We start from the raw sequence: 26292 nt of genomic DNA, 5'->3' as shown, positions 1-26292 counted from the left end.
GGGCGGTGTGGGTGCTCAGCCCTGCTCATGTGCTGGGGGCAGTGTCAGGGACCTCCTGGGGGGAGGGAAGGGTCAGCAGGGCAGGGGCAGTGTTAGCTTTTTGGGCCACAAATCTCATTGAAAATAAGAGCTAAAGTGTATTGACTACTTACCATACTAACGCTCTAGTAATACTAGTACTCTGCTCTACATTCTTACATGCAGTATCTTATCTGCTCTTTACAGCCAAGTCCACCTTGGACGTTTGTGAGGCCTGGGGCAGGCACACGCATGGAAATCACATGTCACATATCTAAATATAAGTTATAAATCAAGATAACAAAGTGTTAGAATATCTTTTATCATCTGCCCTTGATTAATTTTCCTTCGTGAGGACCTGCAAGACCAGACACAAAATGGAATTTTGGGACCAGTCCCTGGTCCACTCTCTTCTCTGGTCCTGAATTGACAGGGACTCTTGCGCATGCCTGTGAATGCCTGCAGTCCCTGGAAATGGGTTCTGGGTCATTAGGGCAGGGAAACCCAGGGTCCTAGATACCTGGAGCACAGTTCAGAAGAGGAGGGGTGCTTGGAACCCCTCCCTTGGTCCCATGGCCTCCTTCAGTGAGGAGGGGCATGGCCAAAGGAGGTCTGAAGTGAGACCCTCTAACACCAGGGGCCCAGGACTGAGGCCCCTCTCACCCGGGTATAAGGGTGGCGTTGCTCTTAACTTTCCTATGAGAAAAATATCATTACTTTCACCATTTTCTGGAGGAGGAGCAGAGGTTTCTCCAGAAAGTTGAGTAACTTGCTCAGTCATACAGTAATAAATGATGGAGCTGGGATTCAACTCCGCAGAGTGTCTAACTCTATATATCCTACAAGCTGTACTGAGGAAAGGCACCAACTCTGTCTCAGAAAGAAAAAATCAAATACATTCAGCGCTTTGCATACAACTTCAACGGGTTCATGATCTCTCTGAAGTGCACCCCAGTACCCCAGGTTAATGTCAGTGGTCAGGAGGCCTTGGTGGGGCCCTAGCAGGGCTCAGGACATGAAGATGGAGCAGGGTTTCCAAGGTTGAATTTATCCCCAGACACAGAAAGAATGGAGGGGCTGGAACAGCAGAAGGACCTGTGAAGGCAGGAGGGTGCTGGGTGCTTGGGGAAGGGGGTTCTCAGGAGGCTATCTGACCTATTTATCAAACCACACCAAAAAGCACCGCTCACTTTAAATCATGACTGTCTAGGAGAAGGTTTGCTTATTTGCAGGTTCACCTCAGCCCTCCGATCTGGCTGTGACCCCCAAGTTTGCCCTTGGGGCAAATCTCTACCCCAAAAAGAAAGCAGAGCCAGTGTGCTGAATTTGGAGGTGCTTTTTTTTTTTTTTTTTCCCAAAGGAGACTGGGAACTCTTGGAGGCGGGTGAAAGGACAGGGTCTGAGGGTGGGAAAAATAAGAAGTAAGGGGTACTGCGGGAAGATGAAGCGGGGCGCAGGGCGGCAGGCCAGACGCCAAACCGCTGAAAGGTAATGTCTGGCCAGATCCTTAACCAGGAGCGTCGTGATATCCGAGGAGTCTGTGAGGAAATGGGAGAGACTGGAGGGCCGGGGCAATTTGCAGGGGCCAGTTTGCAACTGGAGGCTCTGCTCCCGGCGGCCTGAAGCAACCTCCAGAGCTGATGAAGGCGCGGGGGCAGCAGGCGGCGGGCGCTGGGGCCCCAGGATGCCCGCGCACGGGGGCCCGCCAGCTCGGCTCTAAGACGCGGCAGCAGCGGTCAAGTCCTCGCACGCCCACCCGCTGCGGCAGCGCCTGCTGCGGTCATTCAGGCGGTCCTTCGGCGGCTCCCCCGAGAGGGAGCTGAAACCTTACCGGTGTTTCACGAAACAGAACGGAACAGCCTTCCAACAACCCCAAAGCTCCACCCCTACCTCCACAATGATCCTCCTAACTGCAGCTCAGCCCCTAGGATGATGCAGGCTGCTGCAGGCCGGCCCTGCAGTGCCAAGCCGCAGCAGCCCAGCCCCAGGTGGAGTAGAAGCAGGGGGCCCAGGGTGCTCCCGGGGATCCAGGACCACGAGGCGGGGCGCTCCGGGCCGGGTGTGCAGCAGGCGGGGGAGCCCTGGGCTCCGCGGTGGCCACCGCCCCTCCTGCGGCTGGAGCCGGTCCAGGGCAGAGGTGCAGCCTCGCTCGCTCGCCTCTGCGCCCGCCCGCTGTTCTCCTCCTCCTCCTCCTGGCTCCCCAGCTCCTCCTCCCCTCCCTCCCGCCGCGGCTCGGAGCAGCAGGCGAACGCGCCTCCCCGCGGCCCCGCGCCCGCCCCTTCCCCTGGCTCTCTCCCTGCTAACTTTCCCGAGCCCCGACCCGCGGCGCAGAGCTCCTGGCAGCTCCGGGGCCGACTGCTGACAGGAGGCTGAGAGCGCGGCTGGGTCCAGTGTCCCATCCCCGCACCCCGGCGTGCTTTGGGAAGAACAGAACCATGCCCGGGGCTGGGATCCGAGGCGAAGCCCGGGCGAGATGGCTGGGCACTGGGCTTTTGGGTAAGACAGTTCTGGCTTGGTCTCTTCCCACCCCCCACCCCCCGGCCCCCAGGGGACACTGGAGAGGAGTGCCTTGGACCGAGTGGGCTGTGGAGTGCGGCACGAAATAGACACGGTGGCCACCAGCTTCTCCCCGGACACCAGGCTCTGGCCGCAGTGCTCCCTGTGGACCGTGCGCGACCCCCCACCGCATCGGCCGTCAGCCTCCCGATTAGTTCTTTGGTTTCTAGAGTCTTCAGTTCCAGGTTTCTGGAACTGGGTCCTGGGGCTGCAGCGGAGTCTCCTGAGTTCAGAAGTTCTGGCGTTTTGGGGGCGTGGGTCTGTGCTTTGGACGTAGCGGATGGGAGGTGGGTTGCACGTGTCGTTGTTGGGTTGGTGGTTTCTACGCTGGGCCAGAGCTCTTTGCCACTTGGACGCTTGTTACCCAGGTGTCAGGCGTGCACCGATGGGCGGGGTGGGGAGGTGGAGGGTGACGTCCTCTCTCTTCGGGCCCGTTTTCTATATGCTCCTCTGCCCTCTGCCTCCTCCACTGCCCACTTGTCTTCCCCACGGCTCCACGCTAAGGGCTGGAAGGGGTTGACGTGGCTTGGAGGACTGTTGAAGCCGCCTTTTAGGAAGGGTCTTGTCTCTTAGGGAAGACCTGTTTAAGCTGCTCCCGGCTCTTCATTTTTGGGTGAATAGGAACCTGAGGAGACATGCGCAGAGGACACAGAGGGGATGAGTGTTTAATAATATCTACTAACATGTACCTGATAGTTTTGAGTGTCAAACTCCAGGAGATTAGAGGATGATATTTATTAGTCAATGTAATCTCGTAAACTGTAGCTGGTTTTCAGTGTAAATTGATTCCATCTCTGGCACCCACATCTCTTCTCGCTTATGTTTGTCAGATTTGGCTTTTGGCAGCTCCTCTCAACCTCTGCTGGATTAGGCACGGGGAGTAGGTATTTGTGTGGAAAACCAGGAGACAGCAGCCTGTAAGGGGAGTGGCTGCTGTTTCCACAAATGTAAACTCAGACCTTCACGTGGGCACCTGGTGGGCGAGAAGGGAAAGACCATTTCTTTCACTCAGGAGCCAAGGTTTAATTATGTCCCTCCTGTTAGAGAGAAAACACTAATGTCTTCCTACCACTTCAGCTTCACAGTGACCCTAATGAAGCGGGCCTCAATGAGACCTGAGGCTCCTCTCCACTCAGAGCACAGTGTCACTCACACTAGCTCCCTCCCCACCCCACCTCAGATCAGCCCAGGCCCACACTGTATCCCTGGCAGGGGTGAGGGGTCACTGAGGAATCCACACTCACATGGTCATTAAACTGCCCACTTGTCAACACCTCTGACTTCCCTTCCTCCCGCTGCCTGGTTGGGTGGTGGGGCACCAGTCCTGAACCTTAAACCCCAAACCAGTTCCCATTGAGTTGATTCTCTGCTAACTGGCAGTGGTTAGAATTTTCATAGAAGCAGGACCCTGCAAACTGTGAGTATGTGTTAATGTGTGTGTGTGGTGGAGAAGGGGGATGTTGTGAGCGGATTTTTGGTAGTTTTCTCCAGGTAGAGGCCCCCACACCCTCTAAGGACTGTTTAGCTGGGTAGACTGGGTAGGGGCAGGGGCCCATGGGGGCAGGTTTGGATGAGCCTCTGAGCTAACCCTCTGGGAGACCAGGAGAGAGCAGACTGACTTGTGGGTGGGAGACCAGCAGGCCCCAGACTGCCCCCTGCCTGTCTCTGAATGTGACCAGGGTTCCCCTTGGCCTTGCTCAAGCAGCTACTGACTGAGTGGGGGATCGCTCTGTGCTTGGGATGCAGCCGGAATCCTTGTTCTCAGAGCACTTTCAGTCCAGTAGGGGAAATTTGAGACAACTGGACCAACAACTGGAGATGCTCCCTGGGGCATCTGAGCTGGGAGGAACTTTGGAAACCATAGCACAGAGCTCTCACAGGGAGGAGAAAACCATGGTCCAGGGAAGGGAGGTGCATGGCCAATTGATGGCTAAGTGGAACAGAGTCCAGCATCTTGGGTTCTGTCGCTCCAAGCTGTCTCCCAGTCAACCATAGTCTGGTGAGGGGTGGTCAGTAGGCACTGTGCTTATGGGCTGAAGAATGGGTGAGGCTCTGAGGCATGAGGAAAGAAGGATGAAGGCTTGGGAGGCCCAGCTCTGTTCCTAAAACTTGGAGACTAGGGACAGAGCAGCAGTCCTAGCGGTCCTCTGCCCTTCCAGCCCCTTTCCCCATATCAAACTCAGCCTCACAGACTGAGACTAATGTGATTTTTGATAACCCAACAAGACACCCTTTTCTTAAATTGAGAAGCACTTTCCAAGGCTGTATTATTGCAATTGAGTTTTCTGTAGGCTCTAGCCCCTCCCTAAGCATGTACTGTAGCTGTCCTGCCCACCCCTTCCTTGTTCCCTGATTTGCTTAATTGCTGTGATCTGTGTTTAATTATCACTTGTGAGGGTGCTGTGTTGCACAACCCTCTTTCCCTTGGTATGTATTTATTAAGGGCTTGTTTAATGAGAATACAATTAAGGACAGCGTGCTCAGTCCCACTCAGAGGAAGGGAAAGGAAAGGGTAAGCAAGTTCACGGCGAAGAGCGCAAGAATGGGGAGAAGTGGAGGGAGATCTCAGGTTTGAATGTGGAAATGGTGATTATTTCTTCTACATCTGTTGGAGGTGCAGACCTGTGTGGGTGTCCAAGAGAGAAGGCCAGGGTCCCCAAGCCCTTATGACAGTCCACCTCCTGGTAGAATCGGCAGGATAGGTAGACCCTGGGCACAGTTTCTCCCCATTTGCCCTGCTGCTGGCCATTGAAGGGGTGTAGGATCTCTGCAGAAGCCATAGATGGGTCATGCTAAGGCAACCCATCGTGTGGCCCACAAGAGGAGGAACAGGCGCATGCGCGGCCTTGTTTGCCAAGCTGCATTCTGTTGAGCAGCCAGTGCCGTCTCAAGGGCATGCTTCCATCCCAGCAAAGCTCCTGGGGGTGGGCAGGAAGCAGGCAGGTTGGCTAGGGAGAAGGTGCTGAAATCTTTCCTTTGTCTCTGGGCTCAGGAGCCTTGCCTGGCCCAGCGCTGCCTCCCACATCCCCCAGGGCCTCCACCCAGGAGGGGTCCTGTCCTGCTGGCCTTGGCCCACTTTCTGCCTCCCAGCTCTAGCTTGGAGCCTGTCTGGCTCCCCTGGGACCAGAGTGTCTTAGCCTCGCCATTAGAGTTTAGCCGTGTTTCTGCCTGCTGCGGCAGGCAGGCCTTAGGAGCTAAACTTGGGGTGGGTACCATCCCGCCCCTTTGCCCTCCCTCTGCCCTGGGGTGGGTGTGACTGATTCCTGAATGTGGCAAAAGGTGATGGAACATTTCCTGCCTTGGCTTCGGCCTTGGGATGTATGGTGGTAGCCATAAGCGTCCTGCTGGTGTGAATGTTTTATAACATAGGGCATGTATTAAATGCCTTTGTACTCCAACAAAACTTGAGAATCTTGAGTCAAGCCTCAGACAAAATCCCAGCACCCAGATGAGGATGGGAGGGGGCAGAGGACTCCAGATAATGGCAAAGAAAACGGCTGCTCTGTGAGAACAGACTAGACGATTCCTTCGAGCGAGGAAAGAGAGGGCTTTGGGGTGGTAGGGTTGAATTCTACAGGGTCATGAATAGGAGGACTTGTTCATCAACCCCATAATGCTGGAAAGAAACCCCCGCCCCAAACCTTGAAATCCTAAAGAGAGAGGACACACACACACACACACACACACACACACCCCTTGAAATCCTAAAGAGAGAGGTTTAGGACAAACCAAAGAAAGCCTTTCTTTATTCTAGGGAAATAACCACATGGAAATAATTCCTCCAGGAGGCAGCCCAGGGTGGAAGTATAAATCAATGTGTGAGTGGCCTGGAGACATTCTTGGCTGACTGTGATCATTAAGGGGAGGCTAGGGGTGCCCTGGTTACACCCAGACCTGCAATGGGGCCAGCCTTGTTCCCCTTCCTCTCTCAAACACCATCTTCTCTGCCCCAGGATGCTCAGGTCAGACGGATCTAATCACAGAGGCCCCTGCTTGTGTTTTATAATCTCAAGTTTTGGCTTTATACCAAGCTTGGGAGGGAGGACAGGCAGCTGTCTCTGCCCTGGTTTGGGGATGTGTACACCGGATGTGGCACGTCTGACTTCCTCAAGGTTGGCAGTAGACCCAACTTGCACCTGCTGGCCAGTCCTCTTCTGGCTCCCTCTCCTGCTAACGCATCCACGGCAGGGTCTCTGGTGGGTCAACACCTGCACCTGCTCCTTCTTCTCCCCCCAGCACAGCCTCACAGGTGAGACTGGGCACGGGAGCTAAGACCCCGGGCATTCCTGTGCACGAGCATCTCAGACATATCTGGTAGGACTTAATGACTGGGAGATGGGAGAACTGCACAGTGCAGATGCCAGGCTTGCCCGCCCTCTCTGATGCCTGAACTCTGGCAGGGCTCTGGACTCCGTGGAAACCATCTCTGCCAGTGTCCTTTGTCCCCTCCAGCCTTCAGTGGAAACGGAAATGCTTCACTCTGGGAGTCCTGAGTGCATTAGAGTTAAGTCATCCACATAAGTGCACACAAGTAAGGCAGAAACATGTACCTGTATCATGAGCTAGGCCTTAAAGAAATAGTTCTTTCCCCTCTTCTGGAGGCTGCTTCTTTTTTTTTTTTTTTTTGCTTCTATATATTTAAAGGAATCAAGAAGATTTCACTTTTGATGCTCATTTTTGTGCTCTTGGATATCTCATTCTAGCTGGGGGCTGGGAAGGCCTCTGATGAGTTCCCCCCTCCTCCCCAGGAGCCAGATTCCAGGGCAGGGCTGTCAGTGAGCATTGGAGCCTGTGGAGCTCCTTGGAGCAACGCTCCTTCCCTGAGGGAGGCCTGCAGCCATCAGGAATATGCTCTTCTCCTGAGAGCCTCGCTGTCACACCTCTACACCCTGTTCCTTGGTTTGTGGGGGCCATGGGAGGTGAGAAGCAGGGCTGGGGTCTCCTGCCAGAAGGCCATCTTCTAGTGCCATTGCTAGCCCAGGGCTGAAGAGTGGAATTCTGTGTCTGGTTCTTGTCCCTAGACTTGAAACCCACAGCAGGAGAGCTAAGCTGGGAGGGACAGCATTGTTCTCCAGGAGAGGCAGTGTCATCTAATGTGAAAAGCTGACCTAAGTCTGAATGCTGAAGACTGTGTGGCCCTGGGCAAGTTAATCCCTCTGAGCCTGTTTCTTCATTTGCATACTGGGAATGAAAAGGATAACTACCTCATTAGATTACTGTGAGGATGCGATGTTTGTTGTTAGCTGCCGTTGAGTTAGTGCCCAACTCATGGTGACCCCATGTACAATGGAATAAAATGCTGTCCAGTCCTGCACCATCCCCATGGTCAGTTGTGGATGGCACCGCTGCGATCCGTAGAGTTTTCATTGGCTGATTTTTGGAAACAGATCAGCAGTCCTTTCTCCCTGATCTGTCTCACTCTGGAAGCTTGGCTGAAGCCTGTTTAGCACCATAGCGACCTGCAAACCTCCACTCAGAGATGGGTAGTGGGTGTGAATGACATGCATTGGTCAGAAATCGAACCTGGATTTCCCCCATGGAGGGCAAGAATTCTACCACTGACCATCACTGCCTCCAGGATGAAATGAGACACTGTATAGAAAGTGTCCTGTCCTGTAGTGGAAACCCTTGTGGTGTAGTGGTTAAGTGCTATGGCTGCTAACCAAAGCGTTGGCAGTTCGAATTCGCTAGGCGCTCCTTGGAAACTGTATGGGGCAGTTCTGCTCTGCCGTACCACAGTTCGACGGCACTGAGTTATTATTATTTTTTTTTTTTGGTCCTATAGTACGTGCTAAGAATCCCTGGTGGCGCAGTGGGTAAAGATCTCAGCTGCTAACCAAAAGGTCGGCGGTTGGAACCCGCCAGCCACCCCATGGGAGGAAGATGTGGCAGTCTGCTTCTGTCAAGATTTACAGCCTTGGAAGCCCTATAGGGCAGTTCTACTCTATCCTATAGGGTTGCTATGAGTAGGAATTGACTGGAGGGCAGTGGGGTTTTAAAGTATGTGCTCAGTTCTAGATTTACCACTTACCAACTACGTGGCCCCGGGCAAGTTACTTCACCTCAATCTCACCATCTATAATATGAGAATAATTATACCTACCTTTCAGCATGCTAATATAAGTTGGAGTCAGTATGTACAAATCCTCCAGCATAGTGGTTCTCAAAGAGTGGTCCCAGGACCACAGCCTTCTCTGAGAATTTTTTAGACATGCAAATTCTGAGGCTTTGGTCTAGACCCACTGAATCAGAAACTCCAGGGGCAGGCCCAGCCATCTGTGTTTTAACTGCCTTCTGGTGATTGCGATGCTCGCCCAAGCTTGAGAACCACTGCTCTAGAACAATTCCTGGCACATAAAACCCAAAACCAAACCCATTACCGTCAAGTCGATTCCAACTCATAGCGACCCTATGGGGTAAAGTAGAACTGTCCCTAGGGTTTCCAAGGCTGTAAATCTTTACGGAAGCAGACCGCCACATCTTTCTTCTGTGGAGTAGCTGGTGGATTTGAACCGCCGACCTTGCAGTGAGCAGCCTAGCACTTAACCACTGTGCCACCAGGGCTCCTTCCTCTGTCTTAAAAAGAATTGCTCAGAGGCACCAACATTACTGACCTCATTGTTATCATCTCCTTTGGGAAAACGCGAGGAAATTTGTTTGTGGTGTAGCACGAGGGAATTAAGTCAGACAAAAGAGGTCCTTACAGAGAGTGAGAATGGAAAAAGAGGAAGATTGGCATAAAAACCTTTAAAACAAAGACTGACCCTGTAAATCTGGGGAACAAGAACAGTTCTGGGAATTGGCTGCAGGGCTGGGAGCTGACCTGGGCTGAGGTGGATTCTCAAGCAGCCCAGCAGGTAAACTCAGTGTCACCTTAGCCAAGGCTCCTCTCAGACTGCGCCTGGTTGCCCTGCCTGTAAAATGAGGCAGTGGAGTTACTGGGTCAGTCTGGGTCCTTTAGCTCTGACATTTTGGGGGCTCCCCTGGCCATGGCTGGAGGTCCAAGAAGTTGAGTGAAGCTGCAGTCTGGGGAGAGACAGATATCAGGGAAACCTTGGGACAGAGGTTAGGCCAGCCAGGCTGCTGCTCTCAGTTGCCCACTGGCCCTGGACTCAGGCCCCAGTTCAGATTTCAACGACCCCTACCTAGAATCTGTATGACTTTGAGCAAGTCACTTTGCTTTCCTCAGCCTCACCTGTCAAATGTGATTAATAACACCTACCTTACCAGTATGTAAAAAACAAAATCCAATGCCCTGGAGTCTCTGACTCATAGTGACCCTGTAGGACAAAGAAGAACTGCGCCATAGAGTTTCCAAGGAGCAGATGGTGGATTGAATTGTCCACCTTTTGGTTAGCAGCCAAAAGGCACAGCTCTTTAACTACTGTACCGCCAGGGCCCCATGGCCTGGTGGTTAAGAGCTCAGCTGCTAACCAAAAAGCCTGCAGTTCAAATCTACCAGGTGCTCCTTGGAAACTTTACAGGGAAGCTCTACTCTGTTCTACAGGGTCGCTATGAGTAGGAATTGACTCAACGAGTTTTTTTTTTTATATGTATTGAGATTTCAGTGAGCGCTTAGCACGGATAGAGGCCCAGGAAAGGATCGCTATTATCCAGGTTGCTGGAGATCTGAGCAGGCCCATCTCTGAGTCCTCACCCGGCTTGACCCCCCCCCTCCCCCCAGCCCGTTTCATCTAAGGGCAAGGACACGCAGGCGAGTACGGTTTCCTCAGAGAATCTGCAGGACTGCAGGAGGGCCAGGCCCCCTTACAAGGACTCAGGGGGCGGGTCCTGGAGGCTGTGAGTGGAAACGCCACAGGGGTGGGGGTGGGGGCGCTCTAGGGACGTTCCCCAGACCAGGTGACGGAGTGGGACTGCGGGGGTTGGGCTCCGGGTCAGCAGGGGACAGCGGGTCCAGTGCCCTCCCCCTGCAGAGCGTGCATTCCGATTAGCCTGGAGTCTGCCTCTCCCAGTGGGTTTTCTGCCCTCTGCCTTTCTCTCCTAGGATTTGCTCGGCCCTCGCTGCCCCATTCCAAGACCTGCCGCAGGCCCACCCCTCATTTATTCCATCCCGAGGGGGGCCGTCTCTTTTCTGTACTCTTGTGGCCGAGCAGGGTGCAGCCGGAAGGGGTCGCTCTGCCTCTCCGCCCCTCTGGGCAGAGTAGGAGCTTCCCGGGCTCGGTGATGAGAGGCCGCTGGGCAGTGTTGGTGGACTGCGGCCGCTGCTTTTCTCTTGTGCAAAAAAAAGAAAAACAAAAAGCAAGACGAAGAGTTCGCGCACCGTCCTAGGGGAATGCCCAGTGCGAATAGAAGGGGCTCCATCCGGGACTTCTTGGGTGGGTGCAGGGAAAGCACCTCCAGGGACTGCGTCCTCAGGGTTAGGGGGCTCCCGCAGGCGCGAATTTGCAGCAAAGCTGCAAAGACCTTGTTTTCTTGGGTTGGGGTGACCCCTGGTGGTCACTCAGAATCCAAGCAGCCCGTGGGAAGACCGAGAAATAGAGAAATACCGCCAGTGACCCAGACACTACCGATTTTGAACGTGAGAACCAACCTCCTGAAGTTGCCACAGAGGGTGACAGAGACCTCTCTGCCTGGCCAAGCCACCCCTGCACCCCCCTGAAGTTTCTGGCGGGATTTTATTAAGGGTGGGGCCCCTCACACAGGTCTCTTCCTGCTCCCCGTGTCCCTGTCGCTGGAGGTGTCTGTGGGAAAGGCCACCACCATCTCCGCTGTCAACGGCACCGAGATCCTGCTGCCTTGCACCTTTTCCAGCTGCTTTGGCTTCGAGAACCTGCGCTTCTGGTGGTCCTACAACAGCAGTGATACTTTCAAGATTGTAAGTAGTGGGGGAAGGGACAAGACAGCCCAGCTCCTTCCTTCCTTCTCCTCTGGTCCCTTCTGAACTAAGTCCCACTGTGATGGTCCCCAGAACCCACTTTTTGTCACCTGTTTCTCCCAGTGGTCTTTGCAGAGCCTGCCTAAAAGAATCTAAGCGGGAGGGAGGCTACACTTTTCCAGGATGGCATTGCTAGAATATGGGGTCTGCTGGATGGCTAGAGACCTCTGTTTGGTCTTAAGAAATGCCTGGAACTTGAATTGCTTGTGTAAAAATTAATAGTTTAGTTAAAAAAAAAAAAAAAAAAAAAACAAGGAGAGAGAGAAAGACCCACCCTTTGGTTCCTTGGAGCGAGGGAATGAGAAGAGTCCTAATGAGGTAAGAGCTGGGGAACTGGACTTGGAAATAAAGGAGAGAAGAAGCTGGAGAAGAACAAGAGATCTGCAGAGCCACCAACAGGGCTGTGGGATGAATCAATCAGCAGGTATTTATTGCATATTCACTCTGTAATCTAGTAGGGTGCCCAGACTAACACAGGGAAGCTACAAGAGAGCAGCTCTGGATGTAATTAAGGGCTGATCTCAGAGGGTGCTGATGGACGGGGCTGTATGATTGATCCAGGTCCTCACGGAGGGTCAGAATGTAGATGGATAGGGGACCCAGTGCCAGGAAAGGCTGAATGGGAAGTGACAGAGAGAAATGAGTGTGGTATTTGCAGGCGTCATTACATAAAACGCTTTCGTGAAGAAAGCAGTAAGAGCAGTGCCACATTCCTTGGCTATCTTAAGAAAAGGAAATGGGTTTAGGAAATAAACACAAAAGACTTGAAAGCAGAGACTCAAACAGATACTCGCACACCAATGTTCGCTGCAGCATTATTCACAGTATCCCAAAGGTGGAAACAACTCAAGTGTCTACCAACAGATGAAGGGATAAACAAAACGTGCTACATGCATACAATGGAATATTACTCAGCCATGAATAGGAATGAAATTCTGATACATGCTGTGACATGGGCTAACGATGAAAACATTGTACTGAGTGAAATAAACCAGACACAAAGGACGAATATTTTATGACCCCACTTGTATGAAATAACTAGAATAGGCAAATGCCTAGAGGCAGAAAGCAGTGGTTACCAGGTGCTGGTGGGAGGGGAAATGGTACATTCTTGCTTAATGGATACAGAGTTTTGTTTGGGGTGATGAAAAGTTTTGGAAATAAATAGTGGTAATGGTCGCACAACATTTTGACTATAAGTAATGCCACTGAATTGTACACTTAAAATGGCAATTTTTTTATGTTCCCTATGTTTCACCATGATAAAAAAAAAATGAGGAAACAGGTTAGCCTTCAGCAAGCAAGATTTAGGCTAGACAAGCAGATCAATTGGTGCTGGAAGAAGAAACTAAGGGTGAGGAAGAACCTCAGACTGCAGGCTCTTCCTGGGCCTGGGCAGGGTGAGGACCCAAGGAGTGGGCTGGGAGTGATGCTCACGACCTTTGGCGGCCCTGATTCTTTCTTGCCCACCTTCTCTTCTCCTCATCCTCAGCTAATAGAAGGGACTGTGAAGAATGAGAAGTCTGACCCCAAGGTGAAGTCAAAAGATAATGACCGTATCACTCTGGAGGGTTCCACCAAGGAGAAGGTGAACAACATTTCCATTCTGCTGAAGGACCTGGAATTTAGTGACACCGGCAAATATACCTGTCATGTGAAGAACCCCAAGGAGAACTATCTTCAGCACCAGGCCACCATCTTCCTCCACGTCGTTGAGAAATGTACGCAGTAGGGGCTGAGACAAGGGCAGTGGAGTGGGAGGGAGTTGGGGGAGGGGTGCCAATTCAGTGTTACAGTGAAATGGTAAAAACTGACATATTGGTGCTTTCTTTGACTTTATGCTTTCAAGAGTTACAAGAGTTTCACCTAAAAGCTAGAAGAACGCAACTTGAATGCTTATTCTGCCACTCTGTAGCTTGTGAATATGCTTAGCCTCTCTAAGCCTCATTTTTCTCATCTGTAAAATGGGAATATGACTGCATTCTCCTGGTGTTGCTGTGAGAATTAGAGAAGCTACTGGGAGTTTCGTGACTGTTAGAGCCTCTGTCTTTATGCTGGTTATTATACTACTATTGGGTACTCCATTAGTAAAAGTTGATTGAATGTCAGGCACTGTACTGGAAAGTTCTGTGAATGATATATAATGTTTTTCTTTGAGGAACTTACAATTTAGGAAAGAGCACAGAACAGGTAAACACATAACTGAAGTAGAAGGCAGAGCATGATAGGTACACCAGGAAAGGCTCAACAATAGAGATTGAATAAGACACGGCCCCTCCCCTCTGGGAGCTTATATACTAGTTGGGGGATTCCAGTCAGATACAGGTGGAACAATCAGACAGTAAGGGTGGGTCCGATGAGGAGCCAGGTGGGTTACATGACCCCAGACGCTGAAGATAGCTGCAGGAGGGCAGATGATAACAAGCGCAGGAGAAGTTAGCCTGGGCCTCATGGAGGGGAGGAGCCTGGAAGGGTAGAGAAGTACAGAGCAGAGAGAAAGGGGGAGGGAACCTGCTCAAGGATCCTGTGTCTGCTGCATTTTGTGCATATCTGGGGATTCACTGGCCTGTTGGATGACGTGGAATGCCTGGTGAGGGAGATGCCATGGGTTTGATCTTGACCGTGCCAAGGACAGAGCTGGAGGCCATTGGGCAGCTTTCTCTGAGCCTAGAGTGGTCTGAGTCATGTCTACTTATGGTGGCACCTCTTCCTCTCTTTCAGGTCTCCTGTCACCCCACTTGGTGCTCAGCCTTCTCGGGAGGGAAAAGAGGGGAAGGGAGCCAACATTTATGGGGCATTTCTGGGTGCTGAGCTCTGGGTTAGGTGCTCTCATTTACCTTAAGTCCTTGGCTCCTTATGAACTCCCTTCTTAGTGGGTCTTCTCTCCATTTTTACAGATGCAGTCACTCATCTGCTCAACAGTTATTTACTGAGCACCTATTATGTGGCAGACATTGTTCTAGGTGCTGAGGATGTGGCATGAACAAGACAGATAAATTTCTGCCTTGTGGAGATTATCTTCTAGTAGGGGGGAGGAGATATGTAATAAGCGAAACAAAAAAGAAAATTATATTGTATAATAGAACAGGGTAAGTGCTAGGAGAAAAAAATGGAGTCTCTGAGTGATATAAATGGTTGACCCTCAGTTGCAAACTAAAAGGTTGGAGGCTCTAGTCTACCCAGAGGTGCGTTGGGAGAAGTGGACCTGGTGGTCCACTTCTGAAAAATCAGCCATTGAAAGCCCTATGGAACACAGTTCTACTCTGCCACACATGGGGTCTCCATGAGTCAGGATCAACTTAATGGCAACTGGTTTGGTTTTGGTTTTACGAGAAAAAATAAAACAAGGAAGGTGAAATGGGCTTCAGCAGGGTGGCTATGGAAGGTCTCATTAGAAAAAGTGACATAGGGTGAGGGCATTTGAAGGAGGTTGGAGAGGAAGCCATAAGGATATTTTGGGGAAGACGTTCCAGGCTGACGGAACAGTTAGTGCAAAGGCCCTGAGGTAGATGTTTGAAGTACAACAAGGAGGCCAGCGTGCCTGTAGCAGGGTGAGTAGTAAGAGATGAGTCAGATTGAGCCACGTTGTATGGAGCCTTGTAAAACCTGTTGCCATCAAGTCAATTCAAACTCATAGTGACCCTGTAGGACAGAGTAAAACTGTCCCATAGGGTTTCCAAAGAGCAGCTCGTGGATTTGAACTGCCGACCTTTTTGTTAGCAGCCGTAGCTCTTCACCACTGTACCACCAAGGCTCCTGGGGCCTCGTAAACATGAATGAAATGTGAGCCACTGAAGGGTTCTGAGCAGAGGTGTTCACTCTGGCTGCTGTGCGAAGAATGGGGACAGTCATCAAAGTGGGGATGCTGGTTAGGGTTAGGCTACTACAAACATCCAGAGATGGCTTAGGTGAGGGTGGTAGTGAGCAGTCAGATTCTAGATTTTTTTTTTAAAGTTAGAGCCATAAGGATTCTCAGGTGGATTGATAGGGAGTTTGAAGAAAAGGGAGGAGTCAAGGATGACCCCAGAGTTTTTGTCAGAGCAGATGGAAGGATGGAGTTGTTCTCATGGAGATGGGGAAGACTGGGGGTGGGGCAGGTTTGGGAAGACTCCAGGAGTTCAGTTTTCAGATGAGGAAATTGAGGCTAGAAGGGTTAAGTGACCTGCCCAAGGTTACCAGCTGGTGACAGGCCTATAGTTAAAATTCAGATCTGTTTGATGCCAAAGTCTTTCCACCATGTCAGAGATACCATAGAGAGATTCTAATTTTTTTATGCATTGGCAAAGGAGACCTAGAAAGATGCAATGAAATTCTCACATGGTTTGGGGCCCAAGTCATGACTCAAACCTGGATGCTATGCTGAGTCTGAATTATTTCAGAACTTGTGAGTATGCCTGTGGGAGGATATTTGTGGACAGGGTGATGAGGTGTTGTGCCTTAACCTGATGGACACCGTGTGTCAGCTTCCCCTGCTTCCTGCTGGAAGGCCTGGGGAGGGCTGGAGGCCAGAGAGTAGACATGTCCTATATGCCAGTGAGTTGTGTCAGGGGATGGAGGCTGCACAGCCCTTGGATGGCCATGGTGCTCAGCTTCAGGTGACTCCTTCTCTCTTGTCTCCCCTTTCCCTCCCTGCTCTGGCCGTGCAGTGGAGGAAGTGGACAACACCGTGACACTCATCATCCTGGCCGTTGTGGGCGGGGTCGTTGGGCTCCTCATCTTCATCCTGCTGCTCAAGAAGTTCATCACCTTTATCCTCAAAAAGGCTCAGGAGAAGAAGTGAGTTGGCCGCCATAGCATGCTCACGTCCCCCCACCAGCCCATCTCATGGGTGTTCCCCAGCATCCTCTTCTGTTGTTCCGCCTTTACCTACACCCCATCATTCTCCCCATCATCCTTAATCCTTACCTTTGTCTCTCATTCTATCCTCTTTTCCTAATTCTACCACTCTCTTTCCTCCTCATCTCCCAGCCCCTCTCCTAAGCTCACCTCCTCTCCCTCATCCTCCCAGTGTGTATTTATTGAATGAATGGATAATGAATCCCACAATCCCCTTGTTCTTCCTTGTTCCACTGTCTTCCTTCCCATCCCATTAGCCTCTTTCTTTCCATTTCCACCACCTCAACCTAAAGTCTACCAAAGGATTTAGGAAGACTTTTTTTTTTTTTTTAAATCAGAGAAAATATAAAATTTCATGTACAGAAACTCTAAAAAGGGAAGACCCTTCTGAGGAATGGGAATCTCTTATTGTAAAATTCTGAAAATTCAAAAGGAGCAGAGAAAAAAATCTGAAAAGGCTAATATGGACTCCCAAGATACTCTAGGGTAAGTCCAGATGTAAAAATAGACATCTATAGAGAAGGAGGAAGAGAAGATGGAGGGAGGTGCAGAGAATGCAACCCTTTTCCCAGAATTGCCAGGGTTAGTAGGCTTCAAAGCAGGAGGTGATGATTCTTGTAAAACTGGAACCGGGAAAAGGCATTTGGTGTGAGTTCTGAGCAAGAGAGATGAGATGAGAGGCCTGCCATCAGAGCAGAAAGAGTGATGGTAACAATGAGATTCAAAAGGGAAGGGAGGACGCCTCTGCTTCTGTTTGCTTTATTCTGTTCTGTCATGAAGAGGGAGCTAGGCTAGAGGGCAGAAGTTATACTGGTAAGAGGGAAAGGAAGCTGAAAGCCTGGAAGGGGTTATTAAGAGAACAGGATCCCAGGCACTGACTGAGAAAAAGAACTTGTGGGTTGTTGCAGTGCCCCATGGCCAGAGTCTATGAGTTTTTTTGAGAAGCATTGAGCTGGACCAAATTCTGTCCTAAATAACCAGTCATACCGTTGGTGGCAAGCAAACTTGGAGACCAAATCATTGAACATGTGGTTTAAAAGCACTCAGAAAAGAAAACAGTGATCCTTGGGAGCCACCAGGGGTTCGTCAAGAACAAGGAATGCTAAACATTTTCTTGATAGGGCACTGGTGGGTCAGCTTGTTAGAGATAATAACACCTATCATTCATTGAATGCCTACTGTGCAAGATACTCCACCAGGAATTTTAAAACAAAATCCATAATTTTTGTTTTATAGTTGAGCATAGTGACACTCAGAGTGGTTAAATGACTTGTCCAAGGCCACACAGCTAGTAAGTGATAGAGCTGTGATTTGAACCCTGACTTATTTAGCTTAAAAGCTTAAACTGTTGCTATCATACCTTACCGATTCATTGGGTGTATAAAGAGTTCATTCATTCATTTGATGGCTATTTTTGAGGCCCTGTGCCAGGTGCTATAGGAAATTCTAGAAGAAATGAGATCTTGCCCTGAAGGAGATAGGATGTGTACACTATAAGTATAATACAAGGTAGAGGGGATCAGTGCCAGCAAAGATGTAGGAAGTGGTGCAGGGGTTTGGAAGTAGGTGAAATACTGGGCCAGTTTCCTAGGAACCTTAGTGTCCTAAGATTGCTGTAACAAATTACCACAAACTGGTGGCATAGTGGTTAAGAGCTATGGCTGCTAACCAATAGGTCAGCAGTTTGAATCCATCAGGTACTACTTGGAAACTGTATGTGGAAGTTCTACTCTGTCCTGTAGGGTCGCTATGAGTCGGAATTGACTCTACGGCAACGGATTTTTTTTTTGTGTGTGTGTGTGGCTTAAAACACCAAAAATTTATTCTCTCACAGCTCCGGAGGCTAGGAAAGTCCAAAATCAAGGTGCCATACTCCCTCTGTAGGCGTAGGGAAGAATCCTTCCTTGCCTCTTCCTAGCTTCTGATGGCTCCTGGTAATCCTTGGTGTTTCTTGGCTTACAGCTGCATCACTCCAGTCTCTGCCTCTGTCGTCATGTGGCCATCTTCCCCATGTCTCTGTGTCCTCTTCTCTTCTTATAAGGACACCAGTCATTGAACTTTGGTCCCACCCTAAGTCCAGGATGACTTCATCTTCAGATTTCTGATTAATTAGCTATTTCCAATTAAGGTCACACTTGGAAGTTCTGATTGGACACTAACTTTGGGGAATACTATTCAACTCACCATAGAGGCCTCAGGAAAGATTCCTGGCCAAAAGGTCATTTGAGGTAGGTCTTGCGAGATAGCTATGATTTAGCCTTGGGGAGGGTAACGAGAATGGCATTCCAGATAGAGTGACCACTGAGAGTCAAGGCAGAGAGTTTGGGAAATGAGCATGGGTCTGGAGAACAACGTGTTTTGTTTGTTGAGAGAGTGGAGGAAGGGAAGCCTGTAAAGGGGGTTGAGGACTACCCTTGGGGACCTGGGAGTCCAGGCTGTGACTGGCTTTCCCTCTGCCTGGAGTACCTATGCAGGGCCCTGGTGAGGGATTGTAGGGCATGGTATGATAAGGGAGTTTCAGAACAAAGAGTCTGGCCTTGATGGGCAGAGGGACTGGGTGGAGAGAGGCTTGAGGCAGGGAGATAGACCAGTGGAAACCTGAGCAGGTCCCTGTGATGATGAGGAAAGCCTGCATTGCATCCATGATGGGGTAGCTTCCCAAAAAGAAGGGTGGTGTTGGGACAGCATCTGCCATGATCCATGCTGGGTTTTCACAAGTGTGTACTATTCCGTCTCCCTGGAATGTCCCCTCCCTCTTTTCCTGCTCATTTTTGCAGGTTTCAGCTTAAAGGACACTTCCAGAAAGCCTTCCCCAATCCACTGACCAGCTAAGTTATGGCCCTTAAATATATCGTTGATCACATTTTATTGTAGTCACTTGTTTAATGTAGCATTCCCTGGAAGATTGCAGGTTTCCTGAGAGTAGGGATGGTGCAGAATTGTTCACCTCTATAGCATGACACAGTGCCTGGTACATAGTAGGTCCTCAGTAAAGACATATGGACTATGTGACAGCACAATTAGGTGGGTCAGTATTTGGCTGGGTGGACTATACCTTAGTTTGGCTGATTTCAGGAACACCCATCTGAATAACAGTCTTTAGAGGTATGCCACAGGGCCCTGCCTGTTCATCGTTATTATTAAGATTTGAACTGAACTAGGGATGACATTTTTATCAGGTTTCCTCGGTAAAAGTTTCGTCAAGTTTCCTTGACTGTTCTACCCCTCATCTGCCAGTTTGTTGTACTTGTTGCTATGATGCTGGAAGCTATGCTACCAGCATTTCAAATACCAGCAGGGTCACCCATGAGGGACAGGTTTCAGCGAAGCTTCCAGACTAAGACTGACGAGGAAGAAGGACCTGGAGGTCTACTTCTGAAAAAACTGGCCAGTGAAAACCTTGTGACTAGCCGCAGAACATTGTCTGATATAGTGCCAGAAGATGAGCTCCTCAGATTGGAAGGCACTCAAGAACAACTGGGGAAGAGCGGCCTCCTCAAAGTAGAGTCGGCCTTAATGATGTGGATGGAGTCAAGCTTTTGGGACCTTCATTTGCTGACGTGGCATAGCTCAAAATGAGAAGAAACAGTTGCAAACATCCATTAATAATAGGAATGTGGAATGTACAAAGTATGCATATAGGAAAATTGGAAGTCATCAAAAATAAAATGGAATGCATAAAGATTGATATCCTAGGCATTAATGAGCTGAAATGGACTTATATTGGCTATTTTGAATCAGACAGTCATATGGTCTACTACGCCGGGAAAGACAAATTGAAGAGGAATAGTGTTGCATTCATTGTCAAAAAGAACATTTCAAGATTTATCCTGAAGTACAGATAGGATAATATCCATATGCCTATAAGGAAGATTAGTTAATACGACTATTACTCAAATTTACACACCAACTACCAAGGCCAAAATTGAAGAAATTGAAGATTTTTTAAAAATCAGTTTCTGCAGTCTGAAATTGATCAAACATGCAATCAAGATGCATCGATAATTATTGGTGATTGGAACGCAAAAGTTGGAAACAAAGAAGAAGGATTAGTAGTTGGAAAATACGGTCTTGATGATAAAAACAGCCCTGGAGATCGAATGATAGAATTTTGCAAGACCGATGACTTATTCACTGCAAATACCTTTTTTAACAACATAAGTGGCAACTATACACGTGGTTCTCACCAGATGGAATATACAGAAATCAAATCAACTACATCTGTGGAAAAAGGCAATGGAGAAGCTCAATGTCATCAGTCAGAACAACACCAGGGGCCAACTGCAGAACAGACCATCAAATGCTCATGTACAAGTTCAAGTTGAAGAAAATTAAAACAAGTCCATGAGAACCAAAGTATGACCTAGAGTATATCCCACCTGAATTTAGAGACCATCTCAAGAATAGATTTGATGCATTAAACACTAATGACCAAAGACCAGAGAATTGTGGGATGACATCAAGGGCATCATACATGAGAAAGCAAAAGGTCATTGAAAAGACAGGAAAAAAAGAAAAGACTAAAACATATGTCAGAAGAGACTCTGAAACTCGCTCTTGAATGTAGAGTAGCCAAAGTGAGTGGAAGAAATGATGAAGGAAAAGAGCTGAACAGAAGATTTCAGAGGGTGGCTCAAGAAGACAAAGTAAAGTATTTTAACAAAATGTGCAAAGACCTGAAGTTAGAAAACCAAAAGGGAAGAGCACGCTCAGCATTTCTCAAGCTGAAAGAACTGAAGAAAAAATTAAAGCCTCAAGTTGTAATATTGAAGGATTCTATAGGCAAAATATTGAACAATACAGGAAGCATCAACAGAAGATGGAAGGAATACACAGAGTTACTGCACCAAAAAGAACTGGTGGATGTTCAGCCATTTCAGGAGGGAGCATATGATCAAGAACCGATGCCATTGAAAAAAGAAGTCCAAGCTGGATTGAAGACGATGGCGAAAAACAAGGCTTTCGGAGCAGACGGAACACCAACTGAGATATTTCAACAGATGGATGCAGCGCTGGAGGTGCTCACTCATCTGTGCCAAGAAATCTGGGAGACAGCTACCTGGCCACCTGACTGGGAGAGATCAATATTTGTGCCCATTCCAAAGAAAGGTGATCCAACAGAATGTGAAAATTATGGAACGATCTCATTAATATTACAGGCAAATGGAATCTTGTGAAGATTATTCAAAAGCGGTTGCAGCAGCACATGGACAGGGAGCTGCCATAAATTCAGGCCAGATTCAGAAGAGGACATGGAGTAACGGATATCATTGCTGTTGTCAGATGGATCCCGGCTGAAAGCAGAGAATATCAGAAAGGTGTTTACCTGTGTTTTATTGAGTCTGCAACCGCATTCAGCTGTGTGGGTCACAAATGACGGACAACAGTGTGAAGAGTGGGAATTCCAGAGCACTTAACTGTGCACGTGTGGGACCTGCACGCAGACCAAGAGGCAGCCGTTCGAACAGAACAAGAGGATACTGTGTGTTTTAAAATCAGGAAAGGCGTGTATCAGGATTGTGACCTTTCACCACAGTTATTCAGTCTGTATGCTGAGCAAATAACTAGAGAAGCTGGACTATGTGAGAAACAATATGTCATCAGGCTTGGAGGAAGACTCATTAACAACCTGTGACATGCAGATGACACAACCTTGCTGAAAGTGAAGGCTTGAAGCACTTACTGATGAAGACCAAAGACCGCAGTCTTCAGTATGGACTACACCTCAACATAGCAAAAGTCTTCACAACTGGATCAACAAGCAGCAGAGAAAAGATTGAAGTTGTCAAAGATTTCATTTTACTTGGATCGACAATCAATGCCCATGGAAGCAGATGTCAAGAAATCAAATGAAGTATTGCTTTGGGCAAATCTGCTGCAAAAGACTTCTTTGAAGTGTAAAAAGGAAAGATGTCCCTTTGAAGACTAAGGTGTGCCTGACCCAAGCCATGGTATTTTCAATTGCCTCATATGCGTGGAAAAGCTGGACAATGAATAATGAAGACTGAAAGAGAGCTGATGCCTTTGAATTATGGTTTTGTTGAAGAATATTGACTATAACATGGACCGCAAGAAGAATGAACAAATCTGTCCTGGAGGAGGTACAGCCAGAAGGCTCCTTAGAAGCAAGGATGATGAGACTTTGTCTCATGTACTTTGGACATGTTATCAGGAGGGTCCAGTCCCTGGAGAAGGACATCATGCTTGGTAAAGGGCCAGTGAAAAAGAGGAAGACCCTTAATGAGATGGATTGACACAGTGGCTGCAACAATGGGCTCAAGCATAGCAACGATTGTGAGGGTGACGCAGGACCAGGCAATGCTTTGTTCTTTGTACATAGGGTTGCTATTAGTCAAAATTGACTGGACGGCACCTAGCAACAATAACAGTGCTTGTCACCACCCATCTGCCAGTTTGCCATACTATGATGACTTGCATGTTGCTGTGATTCTGGAAGCTATGTCATTGGTATTTCAAATACCAGCAGGGCCAATGGTGGATAGGTTTCAGCAAACCTTCTAGACTGAGACAGACCGGAAAGAAAGGCTAGCAATCTACTTCCAAAAATTAGCCAGTGAAAGCCATACAAATCACAACAGAATATTGTCTGATAAAGAGCAGGAAAATGAACCCCCTAGGTTGGAAGGCAACAATGGATTCAAGCATGATGGCAATCGTTTTCATTCTGTTGTAGCTGGGGCCACCACGAGTCAGAGCCAACTTGATGGCAACTAACAAGAGCAGCAGTGACTGCTAGAGAATAAAATCGGGATTTGGGAGGATCTTGACAGGCTGGAGCTATGGACAAAATCCTACAAGATGAAACTGATGAGATCAGAATGTTAAGTCCTTCTCTAAGGTCCCTAAACGCAGCCTTACCAGCCCAGGGTGGTGATGGTGGTGGTGGTGGGGGCGGTGGTGGTGGTGGGGGTGGTGGTAAGATGCAGTTTAGCAGCAGCAGCTATGAATGACTTGGAAGTTTTTAACAGCAGAAACCTCAGAGTGATGTAGCAGTCAGGTCATCCCTGGAGAACTCTGTCCAGCCGATTTGACATGATTAAATTGGGCAGTCGGGGTAGGACCTGGTGAAACCCTTGGAGGACGTCTTCCTATCTAACCATCTTTCCTTCCTGCTTCCTTCTGCTCCATCCCACTACCCTCTGTCCAGAGCCGCCATCCTTGCAGCCAAACCTACTGCTTCCTCTGCTCCCTTCCGTGGTTCTCGTTCTTCTACCTCTGGTCCCAGAAATCTCAGAGAGGAAGGGCCTGGTGGGTCCCTGGAGAAGGAGCACTTTGCTCTTGGTGTACTCCTTGATGGCCTGGACCCTCCCCACTGGGTGTCACAGGCTGGAAGCTACCCTGATTTGCCTTCCCCTTGGCATGATCCCTGGGAACAGTGTCTGGCACACCTCGTCCTCTGCTGTGTGGAGGTGGCTAGGTGATGGCTAGCCTTCCTGAGTACTTTCTATGTGCCAGACACCATTCTAAGTGCTCATTAACTCCTTATAGCAACCCCACAAAGAAGGTATTATTGTTGCACTCATTTTACGCATGAGCAAACTGAGGAAGAGGAAGGTTGGGTGACTTCCCCCATAGTCCATGGCCATAATGACCTTGCTATCTCACCCCTGTAGAAGGGACTGAGGGTAGAGGGCTGGGCCCCCCTCCACACTGTATGCATTACTCTCACTACTCTCCTTGCCCCCTCTCTTCCTCTCCAGGAAGGAATGCCTCGTGAGTTCCTCAGGGAATGATAATACAGAGAATGGATTGCCTGGCTCCAAGGCAGGAGAGAAACCACCCAGGAAAGTGTGAGCCCTCTGTTTCGGGCCAAGAAGCCGCAGGGAGTCTCACTCTCTGATGATGAAACTGATGCTTGAGCCGTGTCTGTAGAACCCACGTGCCTGAGACATCTGCTGCTTGGCTCCAACTGTAGTCTTTTTGGTCAGGGAGAAACTGGGTTTCTCCCAGCCTGCCCCACCCCCTTCCCAGCCAGGGCTCCTCAGGGACAAGGGCTGGTGGGGGTGGGGCATGGAAGGTCTGGGAAAGGGCAAGGTGGGCTGGGGTGGGGAAGGGAGAGGGCTCTGTGACCCAGCCATGGGGCAGTGTGGAGGGGTCATCCCCTGACACCTGGGTAGATGGGTCTTCTTCAGCCTCCCCGGCCTGTCTGAGCAGTACCTTGGTTTCCTTCCAGATTTCTCCTCAAGAAGGACTTGGGGAATCAGAGAGGGCTGCCCCAGTAGCTAGACCCTGGAGATGGGGCAAAGAAAGAGCCATGTGTGGAGCACTAACCCTTTATGATGGGGGTGGGGTTGGGGTGGGATAGAGCACTCTGACAGGATCTGGGGGAGGGGGTTGCTGGAAGCAGGGCTACAGTGAGAGGCAAGCTTCCACTTTGTAGGGTACTTGCTTGCTCACAGTCCCTCCTGCCTGTCTTCGCCCTAGCCAACCACTGAGTTTCTGAACCCTCCTGACTAGGGCCTGCTGCCTTGGTCTCGGGGTGGGGAGGGGGGTTGGGCCCACCCACCTGCTCCTCTGACCTCTGTTACTGAGGAGTCAGTGAAGGCCCCCCCAGTCTTCCTGGAGCATTGGGGTGCTATCTACGCCTTTCCTTGAATTTCTCCTTTGGGCATTGGGGTTGCAAAGGTGGGCATGCCCGTATCCTAGACTGCTCAACCGCTGGCACACCCATCCCAGCCCTGCCAAGCTGGCAGCCCCTTCTCTTAGGCATGGCAGGGCCATCGCCACCCCTGGGAATGCCTGAGCCTGGCTCCTCCCCACCCCCGTGCCTCCTCCTTCCCTGGTGACACAGCGAGTGGCGCCATCCTGCCCCCTCTGCTCCCTTGGCTTCTCTGGTGCCGCTACCACCACTCCTCTCCCCTGTCCCCTGGGCTGTTCACCCCCAGCCCTGGGTCAGGGGCCTCCCTTCCCTTCAGGGCCCCTCTTCCTTTGGATGACAGGGTGCTTGGGTATCCTGGCTGCTTCCTGCTCAGCTGTGCCACCCTGTCTCCCACCTGGGGACTGGGAGGAGCAGGGAGAAAGCACCCATAGTTTTACTCTGCTTTTTCCAAGAACTGATTTGCACACCCTTTGTGAGGGGCTAGACTGTGCCTTAGCTCCCCGAATCCTAGCTCATACCCTCACTCTCCCTTGAGCCCAAACTTCCTGACAAAATAGCTGAGTCTGGTGTGGCACTGACCCAAGGTCATGGAGGGGCCTGGGGGCTGGAATTAGGACATCACTGGCCCCTTGGCCAGGAACTGAATCTTGGAGACATCTATCTACCAAGTGCTTCCATCAGGGGATCCCCAACAGGGGGTGGTTGTAGTGCTGGAGATGGGATAACTCTGCCATTTGCTCCCACTTCCCCATTCTCTTATTGAATTTCTGAGACTCTGTGCCCTGGGCCCCCACGTGGGATAGAAGGGGAGTAGCACCCTTTTCCAGATTAGATGGTATGGGGACTACCTCAGGCTTTCCCTGACAAAAAGCAGCAGCAAGCTTCCCTGAGGGCAAAGGGGGGATTGACAACAGCAACAGCTGGCAGGGCGTCCATGGGCTGTGTCCCCTGTCCCTCACCCAACCCCGAGGGGCTCACCAGTTCCCAATCTGATCTTTCTCAGTCTCTCCTATCATTGTCCCCTCAAAACCCGTCCTGGGTTTGGGTTCAGATTTTCCTGCCCTTGGAAGTGGACAGACCAGAGCTACCAGTCATTCAGAATGCTTCTTATAGCTGCCTTCATGTGAAACTTCTTCCTTCTCCCTTCCCAGCTTCAACACTAGAGCGGGCAGAGTGTCTTGGGACTTCTCCTTCTCTCTCGTGAGGAAGCCAAGATGACCGGTTCAGATAAAGTTGGGGGAGGAAAGCATCATCTGGATCTTTCCACTCCTAGGTCTACTGTTGACATGTAGGCAGGTCATGTATCTTCTTTGGGCTCAGCTTTTTCCGTCTCTAAAATGGGTGTAATAATACTTACCTCATAGGA

The 26292-nt window shown here is 49.9% G+C and overlaps 1 protein-coding gene across 1 annotated transcript; it reads left to right on the top strand.

Moving 5' to 3' along the window:
• The first annotated feature begins 2262 nt into the window (after positions 1-2262).
• Positions 2263-24606, top strand: SCN4B (sodium voltage-gated channel beta subunit 4). The gene is made up of 5 exons (XM_049856732.1): positions 2263-2514; positions 11238-11410; positions 12963-13191; positions 16117-16246; positions 24028-24606. Exons 1-5 carry the CDS (start codon positions 2454-2456, stop codon positions 24119-24121), a joined length of 687 nt encoding a protein of 228 aa, XP_049712689.1. The 5' UTR covers positions 2263-2453; the 3' UTR covers positions 24122-24606.
• The last annotated feature ends 1686 nt before the right edge of the window (positions 24607-26292 follow it).

This window comes from Elephas maximus, chromosome 17, assembly GCF_024166365.1.
Source record: "Elephas maximus indicus isolate mEleMax1 chromosome 17, mEleMax1 primary haplotype, whole genome shotgun sequence".
NCBI classification, from domain to species: domain Eukaryota; kingdom Metazoa; phylum Chordata; class Mammalia; order Proboscidea; family Elephantidae; genus Elephas; species Elephas maximus.
Note: the sequence above shows the minus strand (reverse complement) of the source record. Positions and strands in the feature narration are given on the sequence as shown.

Coding starts and splice junctions, on each gene's coding strand:
- SCN4B (XM_049856732.1), top strand. CDS start 2,454: ATGCCCGGGGCTGGGATCCGAGGCGAAGCCCGGGCGAGATGGCTGGGC. Junction 13,192..16,116: donor CCTCCACGTCGTTGAGAAAT/GTACGCAGTAGG, acceptor CTGGCCGTGCAG/TGGAGGAAGTGGACAACACC. Junction 16,247..24,027: donor AAAAAGGCTCAGGAGAAGAA/GTGAGTTGGCCG, acceptor CTTCCTCTCCAG/GAAGGAATGCCTCGTGAGTT.